At 30.7% G+C, this 22,377-nt stretch overlaps 2 protein-coding genes across 2 annotated transcripts; both read left to right on the forward strand.

Moving 5' to 3' along the window:
• Nucleotides 1-14,336: 14,336 nt before the first annotated feature.
• LOC129300025 (patatin-like protein 4) lies at nucleotides 14,337-17,355 on the forward strand. Its single transcript, XM_054938546.1, has 7 exons — nucleotides 14,337-14,515; nucleotides 14,605-14,788; nucleotides 14,938-15,112; nucleotides 15,810-15,968; nucleotides 16,074-16,356; nucleotides 16,666-16,841; nucleotides 17,005-17,355. Exons 5-7 carry the CDS (start codon nucleotides 16,189-16,191, stop codon nucleotides 17,084-17,086), a joined length of 426 nt encoding a protein of 141 aa, XP_054794521.1. The 5' UTR covers nucleotides 14,337-14,515; nucleotides 14,605-14,788; nucleotides 14,938-15,112; nucleotides 15,810-15,968; nucleotides 16,074-16,188; the 3' UTR covers nucleotides 17,087-17,355.
• On the forward strand, nucleotides 14,387-15,977 carry LOC129300026 (patatin-like protein 2). The gene is made up of 4 exons (XM_054938547.1): nucleotides 14,387-14,515; nucleotides 14,605-14,792; nucleotides 14,938-15,112; nucleotides 15,810-15,977. The coding sequence occupies exons 1-4, from the start codon at nucleotides 14,387-14,389 to the stop codon at nucleotides 15,975-15,977; spliced, it is 660 nt and encodes a 219-aa protein (XP_054794522.1).
• Nucleotides 17,356-22,377: the final 5,022 nt, after the last annotated feature.

Genomic DNA, 22,377 nt, shown 5'->3' on the forward strand with positions numbered 1-22,377 from the left:
CTCTTCCTTCGTTGGCGTGAATGGTATTTATAGACCCCCCACGGCGGGCTACAAATTTTTATATTACTTTTCTTTTTGAAAAAAAAATTATGTGTTTGTATCCTACGTCTGGCTCATTTATTAATGACTTAATTATATTGTAGATCGAGAGATCTCGTCTAGGTCTTCTCTCTTTATAATAATGAGAGTCAAGCTGGTCATTATAAATTATTCCAAGTCCTGTCGATATAAATTTGGTCGTTATAAAATTATTCCAATATTAGAAACGTACGTCAGTAGATAAAGAAAGACTGGCAGTTTTTGGTCGAATTATTTTTTCAGTTCTACAAAGTAGTATTTTCCGCCAAAAGATTAGTGCGAGAATTTATTTTCAAAAATTTGTCCACAACATTTCTCTTGTGAACAGCTTGGGTACTATTTTGATAGAAAATTTCATAACAAATCTGTGAAATAAGTCGTTAGAAAGATAATAGCATGTGGTGCGAACTAATTTTTTAATCTCGTAGAGGTTTGTTCTCAGGGATTGTGTATTCGTGAGGGGGCACACAGGAATATCAATACTGTTTGAAATTTTTTAAAAGGAAAATATCATTCAAGACCATTGAAGCATTTAATATCAAATAAGGACCAAGAGATTCTGAAATGTCATGCAGGATTATGGAACTAATTAAAAATAATTTTAGATGGAAAAGATTATGAAACTTGTCAACTAGAGAATGGTTTATTGTTAAATTCAAATGAATACTTGTTAATTACAAATGGTTACTTGTTGAAACATGACTTTCACTTGTTTCTTTCCACATCCAAGCTTTTTTTTATATTCTTGCACTTGTTAATTAATGAATGGTTTCTTGTTAAATGTGAGTAACTACTTGTTAATTAACAAATGACTTGTCAATTTAAAAAAAGCATGGTTACTATAGTTTTTTTTCCCATCTAACATTATTTTCAAAGCAGTCCCCTGATCCTGCAACTATATTTCAGAATCATTGGGTCCTTGATTGATATTGAATATTGATCCTCAATGGTCCTTGGCTGATATTTTTTCTCATGGAATCATTTCAAGAAAACATCAAATTTGAATAAGAGGAAGAAAACGGAGGCAAGTGTTTATAATTTCATATTTTGGTCACTATGATGATCTCAATATTACAATTTTACAAACATCGAGGGATATAGTCTTGGTCCTCTTTTTTTTTTTTTTTTGGGCTAAAGAGTCTTGGTCTCCTTTACGTAAATCGAGTTTACCGTCCTGCGCGGATCGTCATGAATTATATTCCGAGTTTAGTGCCGTCCAACGATCCAACTAGGATTCGATTATTTTGTGTTTCTCTTATGGAAAACAAATAATTTGATTTTCTAGGTTTAGGATATTTAAGATTTATTTCAGTATTTTAGTAATGGAGCATTGTATCAAATAACATAACATATCTAGAAGACTAGTTATAAGTGGTCATTTTGCCTTGATTTGATATGTATTTTTTCCCTTTTATTAACTAAACAATACATAAAATGAAGTTAAATATGATTAAAATAGGGCTAAAGAACGTTTTTCCTCCTAAACTCAAAAAAACCTATATTCATTTATGGAAGAAAGGCAACACAAGAAAGAAAGAAAGTTAAAAGAATAGCCAGAGGTGACCCCACTGCATTAACTTAAAAAAGAAACAGGTAATGCTTAAGAGTATGAAATGACTACTACCCTCATCACATATATAAATTCCATCAGTCATACAACCACCTAAAGGCCTCTGTCCTCAACTATCAGCAAGCATTAACCGTAAAAATTTTCAATAAGAAATCAAGCATGAAATGCAATAAGATCCAAACTTGGCAATAATACACAACATAAACATAAATAACTAGTTTAAGGCTTTACAATAACTAGCCTCAAGCCATAGCATGCTTCCCCCTTGGCTCTACTTACATGTTCCCTTGAAAATTGTTATGCCACAATAATGAAACGCATGGTACTAGGAACCATAGTTCAATTTAAATAGGCTTGCATAGATAGTTTTAGAACAAACAAATGAAGTCTAGATCATTTTAGGCAAGTAACATCATAATCTCAAGTGTATCTCCCATAAATTGAATGAAAAGCTCACACTATAGTCATTGATAACCTCTAGAATTTCATGTCATTTTTTCACATTTTTCTTGGATTTTTAATATATTTTGAACCAATTGCACATAATTTCAATACTCAAGTTAGGAAATTGCATATATTGTTTTGGAAATTCACACCATGGATCTATTTTGATATTGTCAAGCCAATTTATTGACATTTTGGTTCAAGGCTATGTTGGGGACATTTTTGGACATTAAGTGATGCTCTGGAAGGTATTAAGATAAAGAAATCTGGTGCAAAGGTGAACAATTTTTGGCTGATAAAGTTAGGGTTTTAGAGTCTAGAAAGGTCATGTTCAACTAAGGCTGTCATTTTGGACTTTTTAGGAGTACTTGGAAGCATTAGGTGTGCTAGTGCATGGATTTTGGTGGAGGTTCAGCTTGGATTTAAAGATTAGAAGAGATTTTGGCTTTATATCTTGGTTCTTATGTGTTAACTTCAAGATCCAATTTATGCCATGTGTAGATAACTTCAATATCAACTTTTTCTAGAAATTATCAAATGACATAATTAGAAGAGAAGAAAGAGGGGGAGAGAGAGAGCTAGGGTTCGTTGAGTTGGAGTTTTGGAGCACAGATTGAGGCCTCTCAACTCTCTAGTAAATGATTCTAAGCTCTAATCCACTTCCCTTTTCTATGTTTTAGGTTATTTGAGGTTGATAATTGATGTAAGGGTTAGGGTTCTGAATTCCTCGAGGTTTCTACCAATTAATCTTGGTTTAATGATTATGATTAAGCTACCTAGGGACTCCTAAAGTGTTTAATTGGTTTATCTTGTTGATTTGAGGTTCTCGAACATATTAGAGCGCAAGTCCTAGCTAGGTTCTAATTGTTGATGATTGTTGATTTGGATGGTGATTACAGTTGATAGAGGATTGTTTGGACGGATTAGTGTTGAGAAAACGGTTCGATTGGTATAGATATTGTTAGATTGGATTTTTGTATTTTTGGGAAATTTGAGGCGATGAATGAGGAGCCCAAAGGGATTAATTTGAGGTTAATCATGTGATTATTGGGGAAAGCTATAATTTAAATTGGTAGAACGACTTTGCCGATTTATTTGGTATTTATGAGAATTCATATGATTTTGTAGACTAAGTTCAGTAATTTGCGCCCTTCAGCTAAGGCGTTTGTAAGGGTAACTCTTTTTGTTCTTTTCTTGATTAAAGGAAACCACATTTAATTTACCTCGCATGTTTGATTTTGTTTCAGGGTGGAATATATAAGATGCAATGTATATTCAAAATAATATGATTTTATGAGAAATTTTTGGTTAAGTGGGATGTTGTATTGATAATTAAATATGTGCATAAATTTTTGAAAAATGAGAATATATCATTTGATTTGGAAGCAAAATTGTTGAGCGTTTATGATGATTGTAATTACTACCATGAGTTGTATATGCTGAATTTATATATGAGTTGTGTTTATTTGGGATGGAGGCTGTTGTTGGAAGTCTTGAAGTGATGATTATTGATCCATTTGACCACATGGTTTGCCACCATTAGGCACCTAGTGGTTGGCTCACATTCTTAGGCCCCTTGGTGTTTTTCCTTCCTTTTGCTGGGATTGGAGTCATTCCTTGGAACATATGACACCTTTATGGGTCATAAAAAAGAGAGAATCCATGGATCAGTGTTGAGTTTTGCACCTTTGGCTAGGTTGCATCTCACCATTAATGAGCTTGGTGAGGTCTGATCATATGAAAAGATTTTATTTGGCTCTAACAACTCATGGGTTCGTAAATAATAAGGATGGTATAAGAATGGCATTTGCATATATGCAATGACATTATATAGTTATACAATTTACATTACATGATTTATTATTTAATTAATATTTATTTATTTACTATTCTTTTATTTTCCCCAACTAGCCGAAGTATCTCTAAAACATGTCTGCATGCATTTTATAATAATTTCATGCGAAGGATTGGGATCTGCGAGGGGGAAGCAAGCAGAGACTTGAGGCAACTGTTGTATGCCATGTTTGAATTATTGCTTGGATGACTGTTAAATGTATTGTTTTGGATCATGACCAATATATATATGTATATATGTATGTATAATACAATATTGTTTTGGATTGAGAGCTAGTAGCTAGACGGGCCTGAGGTCCTAGCATTTGTGATTCATGATATATATATTGTTTTGGATTTGTGATTTATGACGACGACGACGAGGGTGTTGTTATAGAGGTTGATTATAATTGTGGGGTATCCTTGTTTTGCCAATGTGCCTTTTCCAACATCATCAATATTTCCAACATCAATATTTTATTATCACAGTGGATGTTGTTTAAAAATGTTTTACCAAGCGAGGTGTTGCATTTTTGGCAGCAACTATGTTATTTAGGCACGATGGGTTAAACGAAGAGAGGGAGAGGAAGATGAACGGCTGCGATTATAAAGGTTGAAAGTGACTGCACATGGGTTATTAATTATAGTTTCATCATGAACCTCATTCATCTATTTTTATACAAGGGAGATTATTTTAATTAACATCAAATTTTACTATATAATAGATTATATAAAACAAAATTTGTATTGCTAAGGATCAGTACAAGTTGCTCGTGGTGCTCAATTTCCATGTGTTCGCACCAATGAAAGCAGGGATCCGCATTCAGCGCGTCGATCTGTGCCATTCATTTCTTTCTCAAATGATCTTTATTGTTGATTTGAATTTTTTTTTAATATTATATTTATAAAAATGAAAATATATAAAAATTTTAAAAAAACTTTAATATTAAGTTTGGACTATTTTTTATTCTTATTAGAGCACGGATGCCATGGTAGTCAACTAGTCATCACCCCTAATGGAATTTGGATAGTTCAGAATTTAAGGTTTTTATTTTTGTTTTATATTTATTTAAACAAAACTATGTAAAAAATGTAGAAATCTTCAATTAATATGTTTATCACTAATTTGGCCTGTACAAATTCAATTTGGATGACTCATTTTAATACTAATTTCTTAATAATTTTTATAAATTAACTTTTCAAATATACTCTGAACAGTACAGATATAATCTCAAAGGTACAATTTAATATTAAACTTTTTTATAATTTTTTACAAATTGACCATCTACATATACTCTGGATAGTCCAACTTTAATATTAATTTTTTTATAATTTTTATATATTTTTAATTTGATAAACATAATATTAAAAATATTTTAAAAAACAATTTAAAATAAGCGAAATAGGTCATTTGGGGAGAAAATGAACAGTCCAGATCACCTTATAGGCGATGAGCCAGCAGTGCTCATCAATCCTGATGAGCATTGAATACGTATCCGACAAGTTGCAAGCTTCGGCAGTCATCACCACAATGAGCATCATCAGCAGGGGTGAGAAGATCTGAGTTGTCTAGAATTTAATTTGAACTGTCCAAATTTAAAGTTTTTATTTTATATTTTTTATTATATTTATTAAATTAAAATTTATTAAAAATATATAATTTTTAATAAAGATGTTTATCGCCAATTGATTTGGGTAGTATATATCTAATTTGGACAATCTAATTTAATATTATAAGTTTTTAAAATTATATAAATAATGAGAGTCAAGCCGGCCATTATAAATTATTCCAAGTGCTGTCGATTTAAATTTGGCCGTTATAAATTATTCCAATATTAGAAACGTACGTCAGTAGATATAGGGCTGGCAGACTGGCAGTTTTTTGTTTGAATTATTTTTTCAGTTGTAGAAAGTACTATTTTCCCCCAAGGTTAGTAAGGGAATTTACTTTCAAAAATTTGTCCATAACATTTCTCTTGTGAATAGCTTGGGTACTATTGTGATAGAAAGTTTCATAACAAATCTGTGAAATAAGTCGTGAGAAAGATACATTGCATGTGGTGCGAACTAATTTTGCGGAATAGTAAGTCTGCCAGCGGGGAGAAAAGAAACGAGCAAGTAATATATAAATCTCGTAGAGGCTTGTTCTCAGGGATTGTGTATTTGTGAGGGGCAAATAGGAATATCAGTACTGTTTGAAATATTTTTAAAGGGAAATATCATTCAAGGACCATTGAAGCAATTTAATATCAAACAAAGACCAAGAGATTCTGAAATATCCATATAAGATTATGAGATTGATTTAAAAATAATTTTACATGAGAAAAGACTATAATACCCCTAGTTTTCTTCTCTTCTTTTAAAAAAAAAATTGTCAACTAGTGAATTGTTTCTTATTAAATGTGAATTAATACTTGTTAATGAACGAATGACTACTTATTAAAATATGATTTACACTTGTCTCTTCTCACAATCAAGCTCTTTTAAATTTTTAAACTTTTCAATTGGCAAATAGCTTTTTGTTATATGAAAAATGTATACTTGTTAATTACATATGGTTACTTGTTGAAACATGACCTTCACTTGTTCCTTCCCACATCCAAGCTCTTTTAGATTCTTGAAATTGTCAATTAATGAATGGTTTCTTGTTAAATATGAGTGAGTACTTGTTAATTAACAAATGACTACTTGTTGAAATTTGACTTTCACTTGTTCCTTTCCACATTTAAGCTCTTTTATATTCTTGAACTTGTCAATGGGCGAATAGCTTCTTGTTAAATGCAAATATATACTTGTTAATTACAAACGGTTACTTGTTGAAACATGACCTTTACTTATTCCTTCTCCCACATTCAAGCTCTCTTAGATTCTTGAAATTCTCAATTAATGAATGGTTTCTTATTAAATGTGAGTGAGTACTTGTTAATTAACACATGACTACTTGTCAATTTAAAAAAAGCATGGGTATTATATTCTTTTCCCATCTATCTTATTTTCAAATCAGTCATCTGGTCCTGCAATGATATTTTAAATCTTTTGGTCCTTGATTGATATTAAATATTGATCTCAGTGGTCCCTGAATGATATTTTTTCTCATGGAATCATTTCAAGAAAACATGAGATTTGAATAAGAGGAAGAAAACGGAGGCAAATGTTTCTAATTTGATATTTTGGTCACTATGATGATCTCAATATTACAAGTTTACAAACATCAAGGGATCTAGTCTTGGTTTCTTTTTTTTTATTTTTTTGGGTCTAAAGAGTCTTGGTCTTCCTTATATATACCGAGTTTACAGTCTTGGTTGGCTCGTCATGAATTATATATTCCAAGTTTAGTGCCATCCAACGATCCAACTAAGATTCGATTATTTTGTCTATTATGGAAAATAAATAATTTGATTTTCCAGGTTTAGTATATTTAGGGTTTATTTTCAGTATTTTAGTAATGGAGCATTGTATCAAATAAAATAAGATATCTAGAAGACCAGTGATAAGTGGTCATTTTACCTTGATTTAATATGTATTTTTGCCCTTTATTAACTAAATAATACACAAAATGAAGTGGAATACAATTAAAATAGGGCTAAAGAACAGTTTTCCTTCTAAACTTGAAAGAACCTACCTATATTCACTTATGGAAGAAAGGCAGCACAAGAAAAAAAAAAAAACTAAAAGAATAGCCAGAGGTGACCCCACTGCACTAACTTGGAAAAAGAAACAGGTAATGCTTAGGGTATGAATGGACTACCCTCATCACATAGATAAATCCATCAGTCATCCAACCACCTAAAGGCCTCTGTCCTCAACTATCAGCAGACATTAACAGAACATAGTTTCAATAAGAAATCAAGCATGAAATGCAATAAGATCCAAAACTGGCAATAATACACAATATGAACATAAATATTAATCGTTTTAGGCAAGTAACATCATAATCTCAGGTGTACCTCCCATGAATCAAATGAATTGCTCATTGATCATTGTTAACCTTTAGAATTTCATGTCATTTTATAATATTTTTCTTGGGTTTTTAGCATATTTTGACCCAATTGTACGTATTTTAAATATGATCAAGTCAGGAATATTGTACATATTGTTTTAGAAATTTATACCAAGGCTCTATTTTGGTATTTTCAAGCTAATTTATTGATATTTTAATTTAAGCCTATGTTGGGGGCATTTTTGAACATTAAGTGATGCTCTAGAAGGTATTAAGATAAAGAAATCTGGTGCAAAGGTGAACAATTTTTAGCCAATAAAGTTAGGGTTTTGGAGTATATAAGGTCAATTTTTACTAAGGCTATCATTCTGGACTTCTTGGAAGTGCTTGGGAGCATTACGTGTTGCTAGTGCTTGGATTTTGGTGGAAGTTGAGCTAAGGTTTGAAGGGATTTTAACTTGATATCTTGGTTCTTACCTTCTTCATATCAAAAAATAAAAAATAAGAAAAACAAATTTACCTGACATTACATTTGAATAGTGGATTTATATAATTTTAAAAACTTGTAATATTAAATTAGATTGTCCAAATTAGATATATACTACCAAAATCAATTGGCGATAAACATCTTTATTAAAAATTATATATTTTTAATAAATTTTAATTTAATAAATATAATATAAAATTATAAAATAAAAACTTTAAATTTGGACAGTTCAAATTAAATTCTAGACAACTCAGATCTTCTCACCCCTGCTGATGATGCTCATTGTGGTGATGACTGCCGAAGCTTGCAACTTGTCGGATACGTATTCAATGCTCATCAGGATTGATGAGCACTGCTGGCTCATCACCTATAAGGTGATCTGGACTGTTCATTTTCTCCCCAAATGACCTCTTTCGCTTATTTTAAATTGTTTTTTAAAATATTTTCAATATTATGTTTATCAAATTAAAAATATATAAAAATTATAAAAAAAATTAATATTAAAGTTGGACTATCTAGAGTATACATAGATGGTCAATTTGTAAAAATTATAAAAAAAAGTTTAATATTAAATTGTACCTTTAAGATTATATCTGTACTATTCAGAGTACATTTGGAAAGTTAATTTATAAAAATTATTAAGAATTAGTATTAAAATGGGTGATCCAGATTGAATCTGTACTGGCCAAATTAGTGATAAACATATTAATTGAAGATTTCTATGTTTTTTGCATAGTTTTTGTTTAAATAAATATAAAACAAAAATAAACCTTAAAATCTGAACTATCCAAATTCCATTAGGGGTGATGACTAGGTGACCACCACGGCATCCGTCCTCTAATAAGAATAAAAAATAGTCCAAACTTAATATTAAATTTTTTTAAAATTTTTTATATATTTTTACTTTTATAAATATAATATTAAAAAAATTCAAATCAACAATAAAGATCATTTGAGAAAGAAATGAATGGCACAGATCGAGCGCGCTGAATGCGGATCCCTGCTTTCATTGGTGCGAACACATGGAAATTGAGCACCACGAGCAACTTGTACTGATCCTTAGCAATGCAAATTTTGTTTTATATAATCTATTATATAGTAAAATTTGATGTTAATTAAAATAATCTCCCTTGTATAAAATAGACGAATGAGGTTCATGAAACTATAATTAAGAACCCATGTGCAGTCACTTTCAACCTTTATAATCGCAGCCGTTCATCTTCCTCTCCCTCTCTTCGTTTAACCCATCGTGCCTAACTAACATAGTTGCTGCCAAAAATGCAACACCTCGCTTGCTAAAAACATTTTTAAACAATATCCACTGTGATAATAAAATATTGATGTTGGAAATATTGATGATGTTGGAAAAGGCACATTGGCAAAACAAGGATACCCCACAATTATAATCAACCTCTATAACAACACCCTCGTCGTCGTCGTCATAAATCACAAATCCAAAACAAAATATATATCATGAATCACAAATACTAGGACCTCAGGCCCGTCTAGCTACTAGCTCTCAATCCAAAACAATATTGTACTGTCCATACATATATATACATATATATATATATATATATATATATTGGTCATGATCCAAAACAATACATTTAACAGTCATCCAAGCAATAATTCAAATCATGGCATACAACAGTTGCCTCAAGTCTCTGCTTGCTTCCCCCTCGCAGATCCCAATCCTTCGCATGAAATTATTATAAAATGCATGCAGACATGTTTTAGAGATACTTCGGCTAGTGGGGAAAAATAAAAGAATAGTAAATAAATAAATATTAATTAAATAATAAATCATGTAATGTAAATCGTATAACTATATAATGTCATTGCATATATGCAAATGCCATCCTTATACCACCCTTATTATTTTTGAACCCATAGTTGTCTGAGCCAAATACGATCATCTTTTCATATGATTGGACTCCACCAAGCTCATTAATGGTGAGATGCAACCTAGCCAAAGGTGCAAAACTCAACACTAATCCATGGATCCCCTCTTTTCTATGACCCATAAAGGTGTCATATGTTCCAAGGAATGACTCCAATCCCAGCAAAAGGAAGGAAAAACACCAAGGGGCCTAAGAATGTGAGCCAACCACTAGGCGCCTAATGGTGGCAAACCATGTGGTCAAATGGATCAATAATCATCACTTCAAGACTTCCAACAACAGCCTCCATCCCAAATAAACACAACTCATATATAAATTCAGCATATACAACTCATGGTAGTAATTACAATCATCATAAACGCTCAACAATTTTGCTTCCAAATCAAATGATATATTCTCATTTTTCAAAAATTGATGCACATATTTAATTATCAATACAACATCCTGCTTAACCAAAAATTTCTCATAAAATCATATTATTTTGAATATACATTGCATCTTATATATTCCACCTTGAAACAAAATCAAACATACGAGGTAAATTAAATGTGGTTTCCTCTAATCAAGAAAAGAACAAAAAGAGTTACCCTTGCAAACCCCTTAGCTGAAGGGCGCAAATTACCGAACTTAATCTACAAAATCATATGAATTCTCATAAATACCAAATAAATCGGCAAAGTCATTCTACCAATTTAAATTATAGTTTTCCCCCCAATAGTCACATGATTAACCTCAAATTAATCCCTTTGGGCTCCTCATTCATCGCCTCAAATTTCCCAAAAATACAAAAATCCAATCTAACAATATCTATACTAATCAAACCTTTCTCAACACTAATCAGTCCAAACAATTCTCTATCAACCGTAATCACCATCCAAATCAACAATCATCAACAATTAGAACCTAGCTAGGACTTGCGCTCTAATATGTCTGAGAACCTCAAATCAACAAGATAAACCAATTAAACACTTTAGGAGTCCCTAGGTGGCTTAATTCATAATCATTAAACCAAGATTAATTGGTAGAAACCTCGAGGAATTCAGAACCCTAACCCTTACATCAATTATCAACCTCAAATAACCTAAAACATAGAAAAGGGACGTGGATTAGAGCTTAGAATCATTTACTAGAGAGTTGAGAGGCCTCAATCTGTGCTCCAAAACTCCAACTCAACGAACCCTGGCTCTCTCTCTCCCCCTCTCTCTTCTCTTCTAATTATGTCATTTGATAATTTCTAGAAAAAGTTGATATTGAAGTTATCTACACATGGCATAGATTGGATCTTGAAGTTAACACATAAGAACCAAGATATAAAGCCAAAATCTCTTCTAATCTTCAAATCCAAGCTGAACCTCCACCAAAATCCATGCACTAGCACACCTAATGCTTCCAAGTACTCCTAAAAGGTCCAAAATGACAGCCTTAGTTGAAAATGACCTTTCTATACTCTAAAACCCTAACTTTATCAGCCAAAAATTGTTCACCTTTCCACCAGATTTCTTTATCTTAATACCTTCCAGAGCATCACTTAATGTCCAAAAATGTCCCCAACATAGCCTTGAACCAAAATGTCAATAAATTAGCGTGAAAATATCAAAATAGATCCATGGTGTGAATTTCCAAAACAATATGCACAATTTTCTAACTTGAGTATTGAAATTATGTGCAATTGGTTCAAAATATATTAAAAATTTAAGAAAAATGTGATAAAATGACATGAAATTCTAGAGGTTAACAATGACTATAGTGAGCTTTTCTTTCAATTCATGGGAGATACACTTGAGATTATGATGTTACTTGCCTAAGATGATTTGAACTTCATTTGTTTGTTCTAAAACTATATTTGCATGCCTATTTAAATTGAAGTATGGTTGCTAGTACCGTGTGTTTCATTATTGTGGATAACAATTTTCAGGGGAACATGTAAGTAGAACCAAGGGGGAAGCATGCTGTGGGTTGAGGCTAGTTATTGTAAAGCCTTAAACTAGTTATTTATGTTTATGTTGTGTATTATTGCCAAGTTTGGATCTTATTACATTTCATGCTTGATTTCTTATCGAAAATTTACTGTTAATGCTTGCTGATAGTTGAGGACAGAGGCGTTTAGGTGGTTGTATGACTGATGGAATTTATATATGTGATGAGGGGAGTAGTCCATTCATACTCTTAAGCATTACCTGTTTCTTTTTTTAAGTTAGTGCAGTGGGGTCACCTCTGGCTATTCTTTTAACTTTATTTCTTTCTTTTGTTGCCTTTCTTCCATAAGTGAATATAGGTTTTTTTGAGTTTAGGAGGAAAAATATTCTTTAGCCCTATTTTAATCGTATTTAACTTCATTTGTGTATTATTTAGTTAATAAAGGGAAAAAATACATATCAAATCAAGGTAAAATGACCACTTATAACTAGTCTTCTAGATATCTTATCTTATTTGATACAATGCTCCATTACTAAAATACTGAAAATAAACCCTAAATATACTAAACCTAGAAAATCAATTATTTATTTTCCATAAGAGAAACGCAAAATAATCGAATCCTAGTTGGATCGTTGGACGGCACTAAACTCGGAATATAATTCCTGACGATCCGAGTAGGACTGTAAACTCGATTTATAATATAAGGAGACCAAGACTCTTTAGCCCAAAAAATAAAAAAAGGACCAAGACTATATCCCTCGATATTTGTAAAATTGTAATATTGAGATCATCATAGTGACCAAAATAGAATTATAAATACGTTCCTCCGTTTTCTTCCTCTTATTCAAATTTGATGTTTTCTTGAAATGATTCCATGAGAAAAAATATCATTCAAGGACCATTGAGGATCAATATTCAATATCAATCAAGGACCAAATGATTCTGAAATATAGTCGCAAGATCAGGGGACTGATTTGAAAATAATGTTAGGTGGGGAAAAGACATAGTAACCATGCTTAATGACAAGAAAGTCATTTGTTAATTAATAAGTACTTACTTATATTTACAAGAAACCATTGATTAATTGACAATTTCAAGAATCTAAAAGAGCTTGGATGTGGAAAGGAACAAGTGAAGGTCATATTTCAACAAGTAATCATATGTAATTAACAAGTATACATTTTCATACAAAGAAGCTATTCACTAATTGAAAAGTTCAAGAATTTAAAAGAGTTTGGTTGGTGAGAAATCATGTTTTAAAAAAGATCATGTTTTTAATAAGTAGTCATTTGGTTTATTAACAAGTATTAATTCACATTTAATAAAAAACAATTCGCTAGTTGACAATTTTTTAAAAAAAAGAAGAAAAGAAAAACAGGGGCGTTATAGTCTTTTATCATATAAAATTATTTTTAAATCAATCTTATAATCTTATATTGATATTTTCAGAATCTCTTGATCTTTGTTTGATATTAAATTGTTTCAATGGTCCTTGAATGATATTTCCCCTTAAAAATATTTCAACAGTACTGATATTCCTATTTGCCCCTCACAATACACAATCCCTGAGAACAAGCCTTACGAGATTTATATATTACTTGCTCGTTTCTTCTCCCCGCTGGCAGACTTACTATTCCGCAAAATTAGTTCGCACCAATGCAATGTATCTTTCTCACGACTTATTTCACAGAATTGTTATGAAATTTCTATCACAACAGTACCCAAGCTTCACAAGAGAAATGTTATGGACAAATTTTTGAAAATAAATTCTCGTCCTAACCTTGGGGGAAAATACTACTTTCTACAACTGAAAAAATAATTCAAACAAAAAACTGCCAGTCTGCCAGCCCTATATCTACTGACGTACGTTTCTAATATTGGAATAATTTATAACGACCAAATTTAAATCGACAGCACTTGGAATAATTTATAATGGCCGGCTTGACTCTCATTATTTATAAAGAGAGAAGACCTAGACGAGATCTCTTGATCTACAATACAATTAAGTCATTAATAAATGAGCCAGGCGTAGGACACAAACGCATAAGATTTTTTTTTTTTTTTTCAAGAAGAAAGTAATATAAAAATTTGTAGCCCGCCGATGAGGGGTCTATAAATACCATTCAGACCAACGAAGGAAGAGCACACAAGCAATCCCTAACTCTCTCTCTCTCTCTGATCATTTTTCTGAGACCTTCATTGCTGGATAAGTAATGGAAGTAACAGCAAAGCTACCGCCTCCATCAGCTGGGAAGGTTGTCACTATTCTCAGTATTGACGGAGGTGGGGTTAGAGGGATCATACCTGCCATTCTACTCATGAAACTAGAGGAAGAGTTGCAGGTACGTACATTGTTATCATAGTATGTAAGTCTGGGTCACTCGTCAGTTGAGTTAAGATATGATTTTTCTCCATTCTTTATTTGATTCAGAAAGTTTCTGGGCATGAAAATGCGAGGATCGCAGACTATTTTGACTTGATCGCTGGAACTAGCACAGGTGGAATCATCACTGCCATGCTCACAGCCCCAGACGGGGACCATCGTCCTATGTTTTCTGCTCCACAAATTAAAGATTTCTACAGAAAACAATCCCCAGAATTTTCCCCCCAAAAAAGTACGTAAATTTCAAATTCGTATAACTAATTTTCCTTGAAAGTAGTTCGGTGATGAGAAACTCAAGTACTGTTTAAGGTTTTAAATTGTTCAATTTTGGATGTTTTATATGGTACTCACGTAATCCTCTTCAATATTGTTTTATTCAAGTTGGTTCAAATCTATCTGGAACTATCTCTACAAGCCCAAGTACGATGGAGAGTATTTACATGGTGCAATACAGTTCTATCTGGAAGGAAAAAGACTGCATGACACATTGACTAGGGTTGTAATCCCAACATTCGATATGAAACAAGTCCGACCCACTGTTTTCTCAAGCTTGAAGGTGCACACACATATTATAATGGTCGTCTTCATTCTCCATTATGTTTTTTCTTTTAAATATGGCTATCCAACTGAATTAAATTTAAGCATTATCAAGTTTAATTGAAGATAGCTCTCCGAGAGATGTGTTTTTAGCATTTACATAAACCCGAACTTGAACTTAAGACCTCATGTACAAGTGACTATAGTTTATTTTATTAGGACCCATGCTTATTGGTTAATTCATTCTCAATTTTTGATATTCTCCCTGTTTATTGTTATAAAGCATTTTGTAACATGTTAAGAACAGTTGATAGATTTCACCTAAAAGGCCCCTAAAAAAACTGTGAAATTATGTGAATTAATTATGAAAATGTAAATTCAGGGGAAAATATTTTGGGCATGTCAACTAATAAAAGAAATTTTTTTATGTCAATTATTTAAAAATGTTTTATAAAAATAAGCCGCGGGATTATCGTGAATTTGGACCATGCACCCATGTTAAAATTAAATAGTACAGGTATTTTATTTTAAAAGATATGGAGCTTTTTTAAATAAAAAAATTATGATTGTATTTTCTAACAAAATAAATTTATTAGTTCAAAACTGTAAATTGAAAGCCATCCTAGTTATCAAACAAATTTGAAGGGTTGCAACAATTTGCTGTAGTTAATGATCATCAAAAGTTTATAAAAATAATGGATGCATGCATGATGCAGCTAAACACAGAGTGCGACGTCCTCCCTGGCTTAGACGCCCAGCTATCAGATATTTGCATTGGAACTTCAGCTGCACCAACCTATCTACCACCTTATCCTTTCAAAAATGGTGAAACAGAATTCAATTTGATTGATGGTGGTATCATAGCCAATAATCCTGTAAGCTAATTAATCACTCCCTGCATATATATATGTTAATTTATTATATGTAAAACTATGACATTTATAATTTATTATATCTGAATGGACTTGAAAACACTGCAGGCATTAATTGCTATAAGTGAGGTGACACAACAAATAACAAGAACAATCCAGATTTCTCGACCTTTGAACCAAACGACTATACAGAATCGTGTTGGTGTCTTTTGGAACTGGATTCATGAAGCCCAATGTTTACAACGCCAAAGATGCACAAAAGTGGGGTATTTTGAAATGGGCTAAGCCAAGTATTGAATTTGCACTTGATGGAAGTCAGGACCTTGTTGACTATCATCTCGCCTCTGTTTTTCATGCCCTTGGAGCTGACAGCAACTACCTTCGAATTCAGGTACATCCATCCATCATCTCATATTTTATCATCCACACATGCACTTCAACACATGGCTATATATGCATGTTATTGTTAAGAAAATATGTAAGTGGACCTGAGTCGGTATGAAAAGTTTCATATTGGATAAAGCTAGGCTTCATAATTAATATGTAACAAAATTTAAGGACCCATGAACTTGGGCCTTGAGTTTTGGAATTATGATGTAGTGTTCTTTTGTGTTAGAACCAGGTTTCATCAAAGGCAACTTGAAAGCCTGTTATTACGCACACATTTGAATTAACCATTTCTTTCATTCATATTCCGTAGACGGATGTATTAAGTGAAAATATGGCTGATTTGGATTGCGCCACTGAGAAGAACTTGGGTGATCTTGAAGCTTTAGCAAAGAATCTGTTAAACCAAACTGAGACAAGGATGAACTTGGACACCTTCAAGCTTGAACCTATACCCGGTGGTCCAACAAATGCAGAGGCCATTGAAAAGTAAATACATATACATAGTCCTAACAAATAGCTTATTTCTTCTGAGTTTACTCGCACAACTTGAAACCCTAGCTAGATCAAACAAGAATCTTACTTTGGCATCTTCAATATATAGTTCTTAATGTCTTGTTATTGAGTCTGTTTTGTTTTGCTATCGATGCAGGATGGCTGAGATACTTGTCAATGAGAAGAGAGAACGTCTGGCAAATATAACGCACTCGTCAATAAGGAAAGTCGTTCTGTAATTTCATTATATATGGCATTAAAGTTGGTAATATTAGAGTCAATAATTAAAGTCACTCTGTGATTTCGTTAAGGCTTTAATAATGTAATTGTGTTAAGTTGATTGTTGTGTGGTTTAATGATTGTGTAATGGCTTGAGAGAATAAGTAGCGATCCTTTTGGGTCCAGCTGTGTGGTAGGTACCTTATTGATTTCAGTTGCGTGGTAATGTGGTTTAAGGATGTCGTACTATGTTCTAAATTTGAATACAATAATACAAAGCCTATATTGTGTGTTGTGCTGGTGTGTGTGTGATCCTCTAGTCCAACTTCTAAGCATTTTTTCAGTCAATTTTGATCTAAAATATAAATAATTTAGTGTTTATAAAATTTTATTTTTTCATTTTACCCCTTATATTTATTAATTGAGATTCTTGTATTAGTGAATTTATGACCTTCATCTCATCATAAATTGGAATTAAGGATAAAAAAATGAAAACAATACTCCCTCCGTCCCTATATATAGGGTGTTCTCTAGAAGCTTATTTTATCTCTAAATATAAGGGGTGTCATGATATTTTTGAGTAATTAAACAATTTGGTCCTTTTCTTAGAAAGGGGAAGAATTATTAATTGAGTTCTTTACCACCGTGACCATCACTGTGATATTAATTGACATTATTAGGAGCAAAATTGGAAAATTATTTTGATTTAATGTGACTTCAAATAAATAATAAACTTTTATTGATATGAGAGATTCGGTTAAAATACTTTATACGTAAAGACAGAGGAGCATATATTTTTATAAGAATAAGAATTGTATTTGTTTGTAAAATATTATTAAAGCTACTTATAGTTTAGATTGGAGGGAGTAATATTTGAACAGTTTGATATGTAATTATAACCCCCCAATAGAGTATAAAAGTGTATCAATATATAAAAAAATAAATTCCATAATAAACGTATGAAAAATTGTTTGGATTAACAAAATAAATTAACAGAAAATCTTATCCTAAATTTACAAGGGGGAAAATTTGCCAGAAATCCAAATTATCAGGTTATCTTATTTATTAGTATTTAATTATTTTTTGGGGCCCTTCTCATGAATTATTTAGTTCTAAAATACCCCCTCTATTAAAAAATATAAGATATTTTTAATTGAATCTCACTCCTCAATAAAATAGTTATCTACTTTTAAACTAACCCTATCTTTTCATATTCACTCCTATTAAATACCCTATAATAAATATAAGATCATTATCAATAGGGGCACTTTTAAAAAAGGTAATTATTACACCATGAAATATTAAAAATATTTTATATTTTTAAATAAAGAGAATAATAATTTATAAATAAGATGGAAAAAATCTTCTCTCTTGATTCTATACACAAGACCAAAGGCAGTATAACGTCATCCGAATGTAAAGGCACATGCCATTGTCGCATGGGCAATGAAAAAGCAAGAATGTTTTCAGAGGGATGGCTTATGCATTCAGAATAATTTCTATTCAAAAGAGAAGAGGGTGGAAATAATTGAGGATTGATATGTGAGCCAAGATGAAGTTTGATTAATCCAAGAAAACAGGGATAATGCACTTGGAAGTGTCAGGTAATAAGGCAAACAAGGAAGCACATGTTCGTGAGAGTTCAATGGCTGTGGTCTACTTATTGGAATTCTCCCATGTGAGGGTCGTCATTGAGTCAACAGTGACAACAATCTCAGTGGGGCCATTTTACACTATCTCACTCTTCTCTCACATCTCAGTTAGCTCTCTCACTCCTTGATTACTCACCCTCTTTATTTTTGTCCTCTTGTTTAGAGCCGGTAATTCGGGCGGGCCGTATTTATTTGGGCCGGGCTCAATTCAGGTCGGGCTTATTCGGATCGGGCTTAAAGCATCCTACCCCTTCTAAAAAGCCCATATAGCCAAGTCCAGACCTAACACCTTCGGGCTTCGGGCTTATTCGGGCTGGCCCGAATATCAGAAACTTTTTAAAAATATTTTTTTTGTATTTTTTGAACCAATTTTAATTTTTAAATAATTCTATTAATTGTAAAATATTATCTTAATTTTAAAAGAATAAAATAAAAATAATTTATCAACTTTGTATTTAAGTAGCTCTGTTATTATTTTGTTGTATTATGTATAATTTATTCATGAATGTTTCCTTTACTTGTAAATAAATGTCGTAGTTGTTTAAATATTGCTCTTATCATAGTCATATATAAATATTTTATATACTTTAATTAAATTATATTATTTTAGTTATGATTAAGCTGATCCCAATTCAATCACAGTTAGACTACTAATTTAAAATTATTATTTCGATTAGTTCAAAGTTTTAAATAACTTTTAGGTAAATTATACTTTTCATTTTTTTGAATATAAAAAAATTGCCATCATTATATTATATAAAAAATTATTTAATTATGAGTAAAATATTTTTTTTTTGAAATCATTTTTCTTTAACTTTTATATTATTTAACTCTTATATAAAAGGAATTCTTACTCTAGTTTACTCTTAATTTTTAACTAAATCTAGCATGGATAATAACCAAGTAATTGTTCAAGAATATTATTCTATTTATTATGTTTATCTAGTAGTGGAGTCAGAAATTCATACATGCCTAAATTTTATTTTTAAAATTATTTTCAATTTTATTTTTACTTTAAAATTAATTCTCTTAATTTATTAAAAATATAAAATTATTTTTTACATGCAAATGATTTATAGGACTCAAAATTTTTTTTAACAAAACTGGGTCTTAAAATATTAAAATCAATATTAAAATATATTTTAATATTATTTTGAGATATTTTATTGATTAAAAATAATAAAAATATGAAATATAACTATTTTAATTTTTTTAAAAAATAACTACATTAAAACACTTATATATATAGTATTTTGGTATAAAATGATATAAAATTTGAAAAATTAATTAATATTTATCATATTTTATATATTTTTTTAAAAAATTATTTTTTTTATTCGGGTCGGGCCAAGCCCGAACCCGATCGGGCTTGGCCTGAATTTCCTCGGGCCTATTCGGGCTGCCCGAATAGGCCCAAACAATAAAAAAATAATATTTTTTTCGGGCTTGGCTCTAAATTTTTCGGGCGGGTTCGAGCTGGCCTGTCGGGCTCGGCCCAAATTACCAGCTCTACTCTTGTTCCTCATTCGACTCATTTTCCACTCATCTCTTATATACCCCCTTCGACTAAAATATAAAAATATTTTTAATTAAATTTAGTTTCTAATAAAATAATTATTTACTTTTAAACTAACCTTATCTTTTCATATTTATCTCTATTAAATACCCTTTAATAAATATAAAATTATTTATTAATAGAGGTATTTTTGAAAAACAAGACAATAATTTGAGACTAAAAATACCTTATATTTTTAAACATTCAACTCCTTCAAAAATGCCGTATACTTTTAAACGGTGGGAGTATATAAATAACATGAAAAAATATTCAATAATTTGATTTTAAATTATTTTGATAAATTTAATTTTAATATAAATTTTTCCTTCAAATTACATTTATAAAGATAACTATTAATTACATTGAACATTATATCTATTTTCATACAAAGTTATTATATCTACTATGATATTTTCTTATTTTCTTTTCTTTTTGTTATCTCTTGCTCATTCAAACACAAATATTGATAATATTTTCTTTTTTGCTTTTATCTTCTCTCCATTTTCTTGAGTTATAATTAAGTAATGTGATCTTTTACAAGTATTTTATTATATATACATATAAGTATAGATACAAGATTTAAAACTATGTATACTTATTGGATTCGTTTTGGAAATAGTTTTTTCTTCCAAAATCTTAATCCTATATTTAAATGTGCATAAATGAGAAGTTAGGCTTAGCTTGGATAGAAAAAATTGGAGGAAATAGTGAAAAAATTAGAAAGGAAAACTTTTAAAAGCATTGAAATGCAATGACTTGTCACTAGGGGAAATAGATAGGGTTGCGATAATCCTCTAATCTCAAATCCATCAGTAGGATTCAAATTTGTTGTCTTTGTTGTAAGGATGGAAGTAAGCTGGAAGGCCTATCAGCAGATTACTTAGTCTATTTTTTAAGGCCTAGCTTGTCCTTTACTCCTTTTAATCACTATTATAAACAACTTTTTAAAACATTATGGTAAAAAATACGAAGCATTTTGTTGGGTCCTTTAAGATGTAACCAAGAAAGTTTTTTCCCAAAATATCCTTAATCAAGAGGATTGCTTAATAAAAAGAATTTAATTGAGACACATATTAATCAAGAATATACATGCAAATAATATATAATTTTAAATGTTATTGATGACTTACAAATAAGTTCGGAAGAATATTAACTCTTTCGTTCAATCAAAATTTAATGGCATAAATGTAAATTTTCATGTGATTAAAAACAAATTAGGAAATTGAGAGGCCCGTGAATATGTACCTCACGTGTCAAGATTTCATTGGTTTCGTAGGTTAACCCAGCGTAAAAATCATGCGTTCCCTTTGAGCACCACATGCTCATCAGCCATTTTACTGATTTGGGCCCTTTATTTTATCTCAAAATAATCTTTTCTGATCATTTTAAATAAATTTTTCATATTTTAATATTTTAGTTTTTAAAATAAAAATTTATATATATTGTTAAAATTGTTAATATTAAATCTATATTGTATAAAGTATGTCTCAATAGACTATATAAGTACGGTCCAACAAATATTCCATAGTCAATTTATAAAATTAAAAAAAATAATATTAAATTAGTTAGTCTACACTAAATCTGTAATGGTCAAATTGATAATAAAAAGATATTTATTAAAAAAAATTTAGATTTGATAAAAATAAAAATAAAAAGTTTTTAAATCTGAATGGTCCAAACCTCACCATATGTAATATGTAGCTTGGTACCCATCCCCTAGTGAGTACAAAAGACAATCTAAATTTAATATTAATTTTTTTATATTTTTTAAAATATAATATTAAAAACACCTAAAATCTATTTAAAATGAAAAGTAGATATCATTTTGAAATAAAATGGAGGGCCTAAATCAATCAAATGGTTGATGAATGATGAGCATCAAATGTCAACGCAAAAAACCATACGTTGTCATTTCTTTGCTTCTCATACTCCTTACTTCCTTTAATATAAAATGAAATTAAAATTTTTTGTTTATTAAAAATATAATTTATAATCTTAAAATTGTAAAAAAAATGTAATTTTTATTTTTACCAATCTTTGTAATTAACGACCATAATAAATTGTTGTTTAAGAATTTAAATAACAAAAATCAAACAAGGAGTGA

Source organism: Prosopis cineraria, unplaced genomic scaffold (assembly GCF_029017545.1).
Source record: "Prosopis cineraria cultivar Desert tree isolate PC_DT_omini unplaced genomic scaffold, ASM2901754v1 PC1395, whole genome shotgun sequence".
In the NCBI taxonomy this organism is placed as follows: Eukaryota; Viridiplantae; Streptophyta; class Magnoliopsida; order Fabales; family Fabaceae; genus Prosopis; species Prosopis cineraria.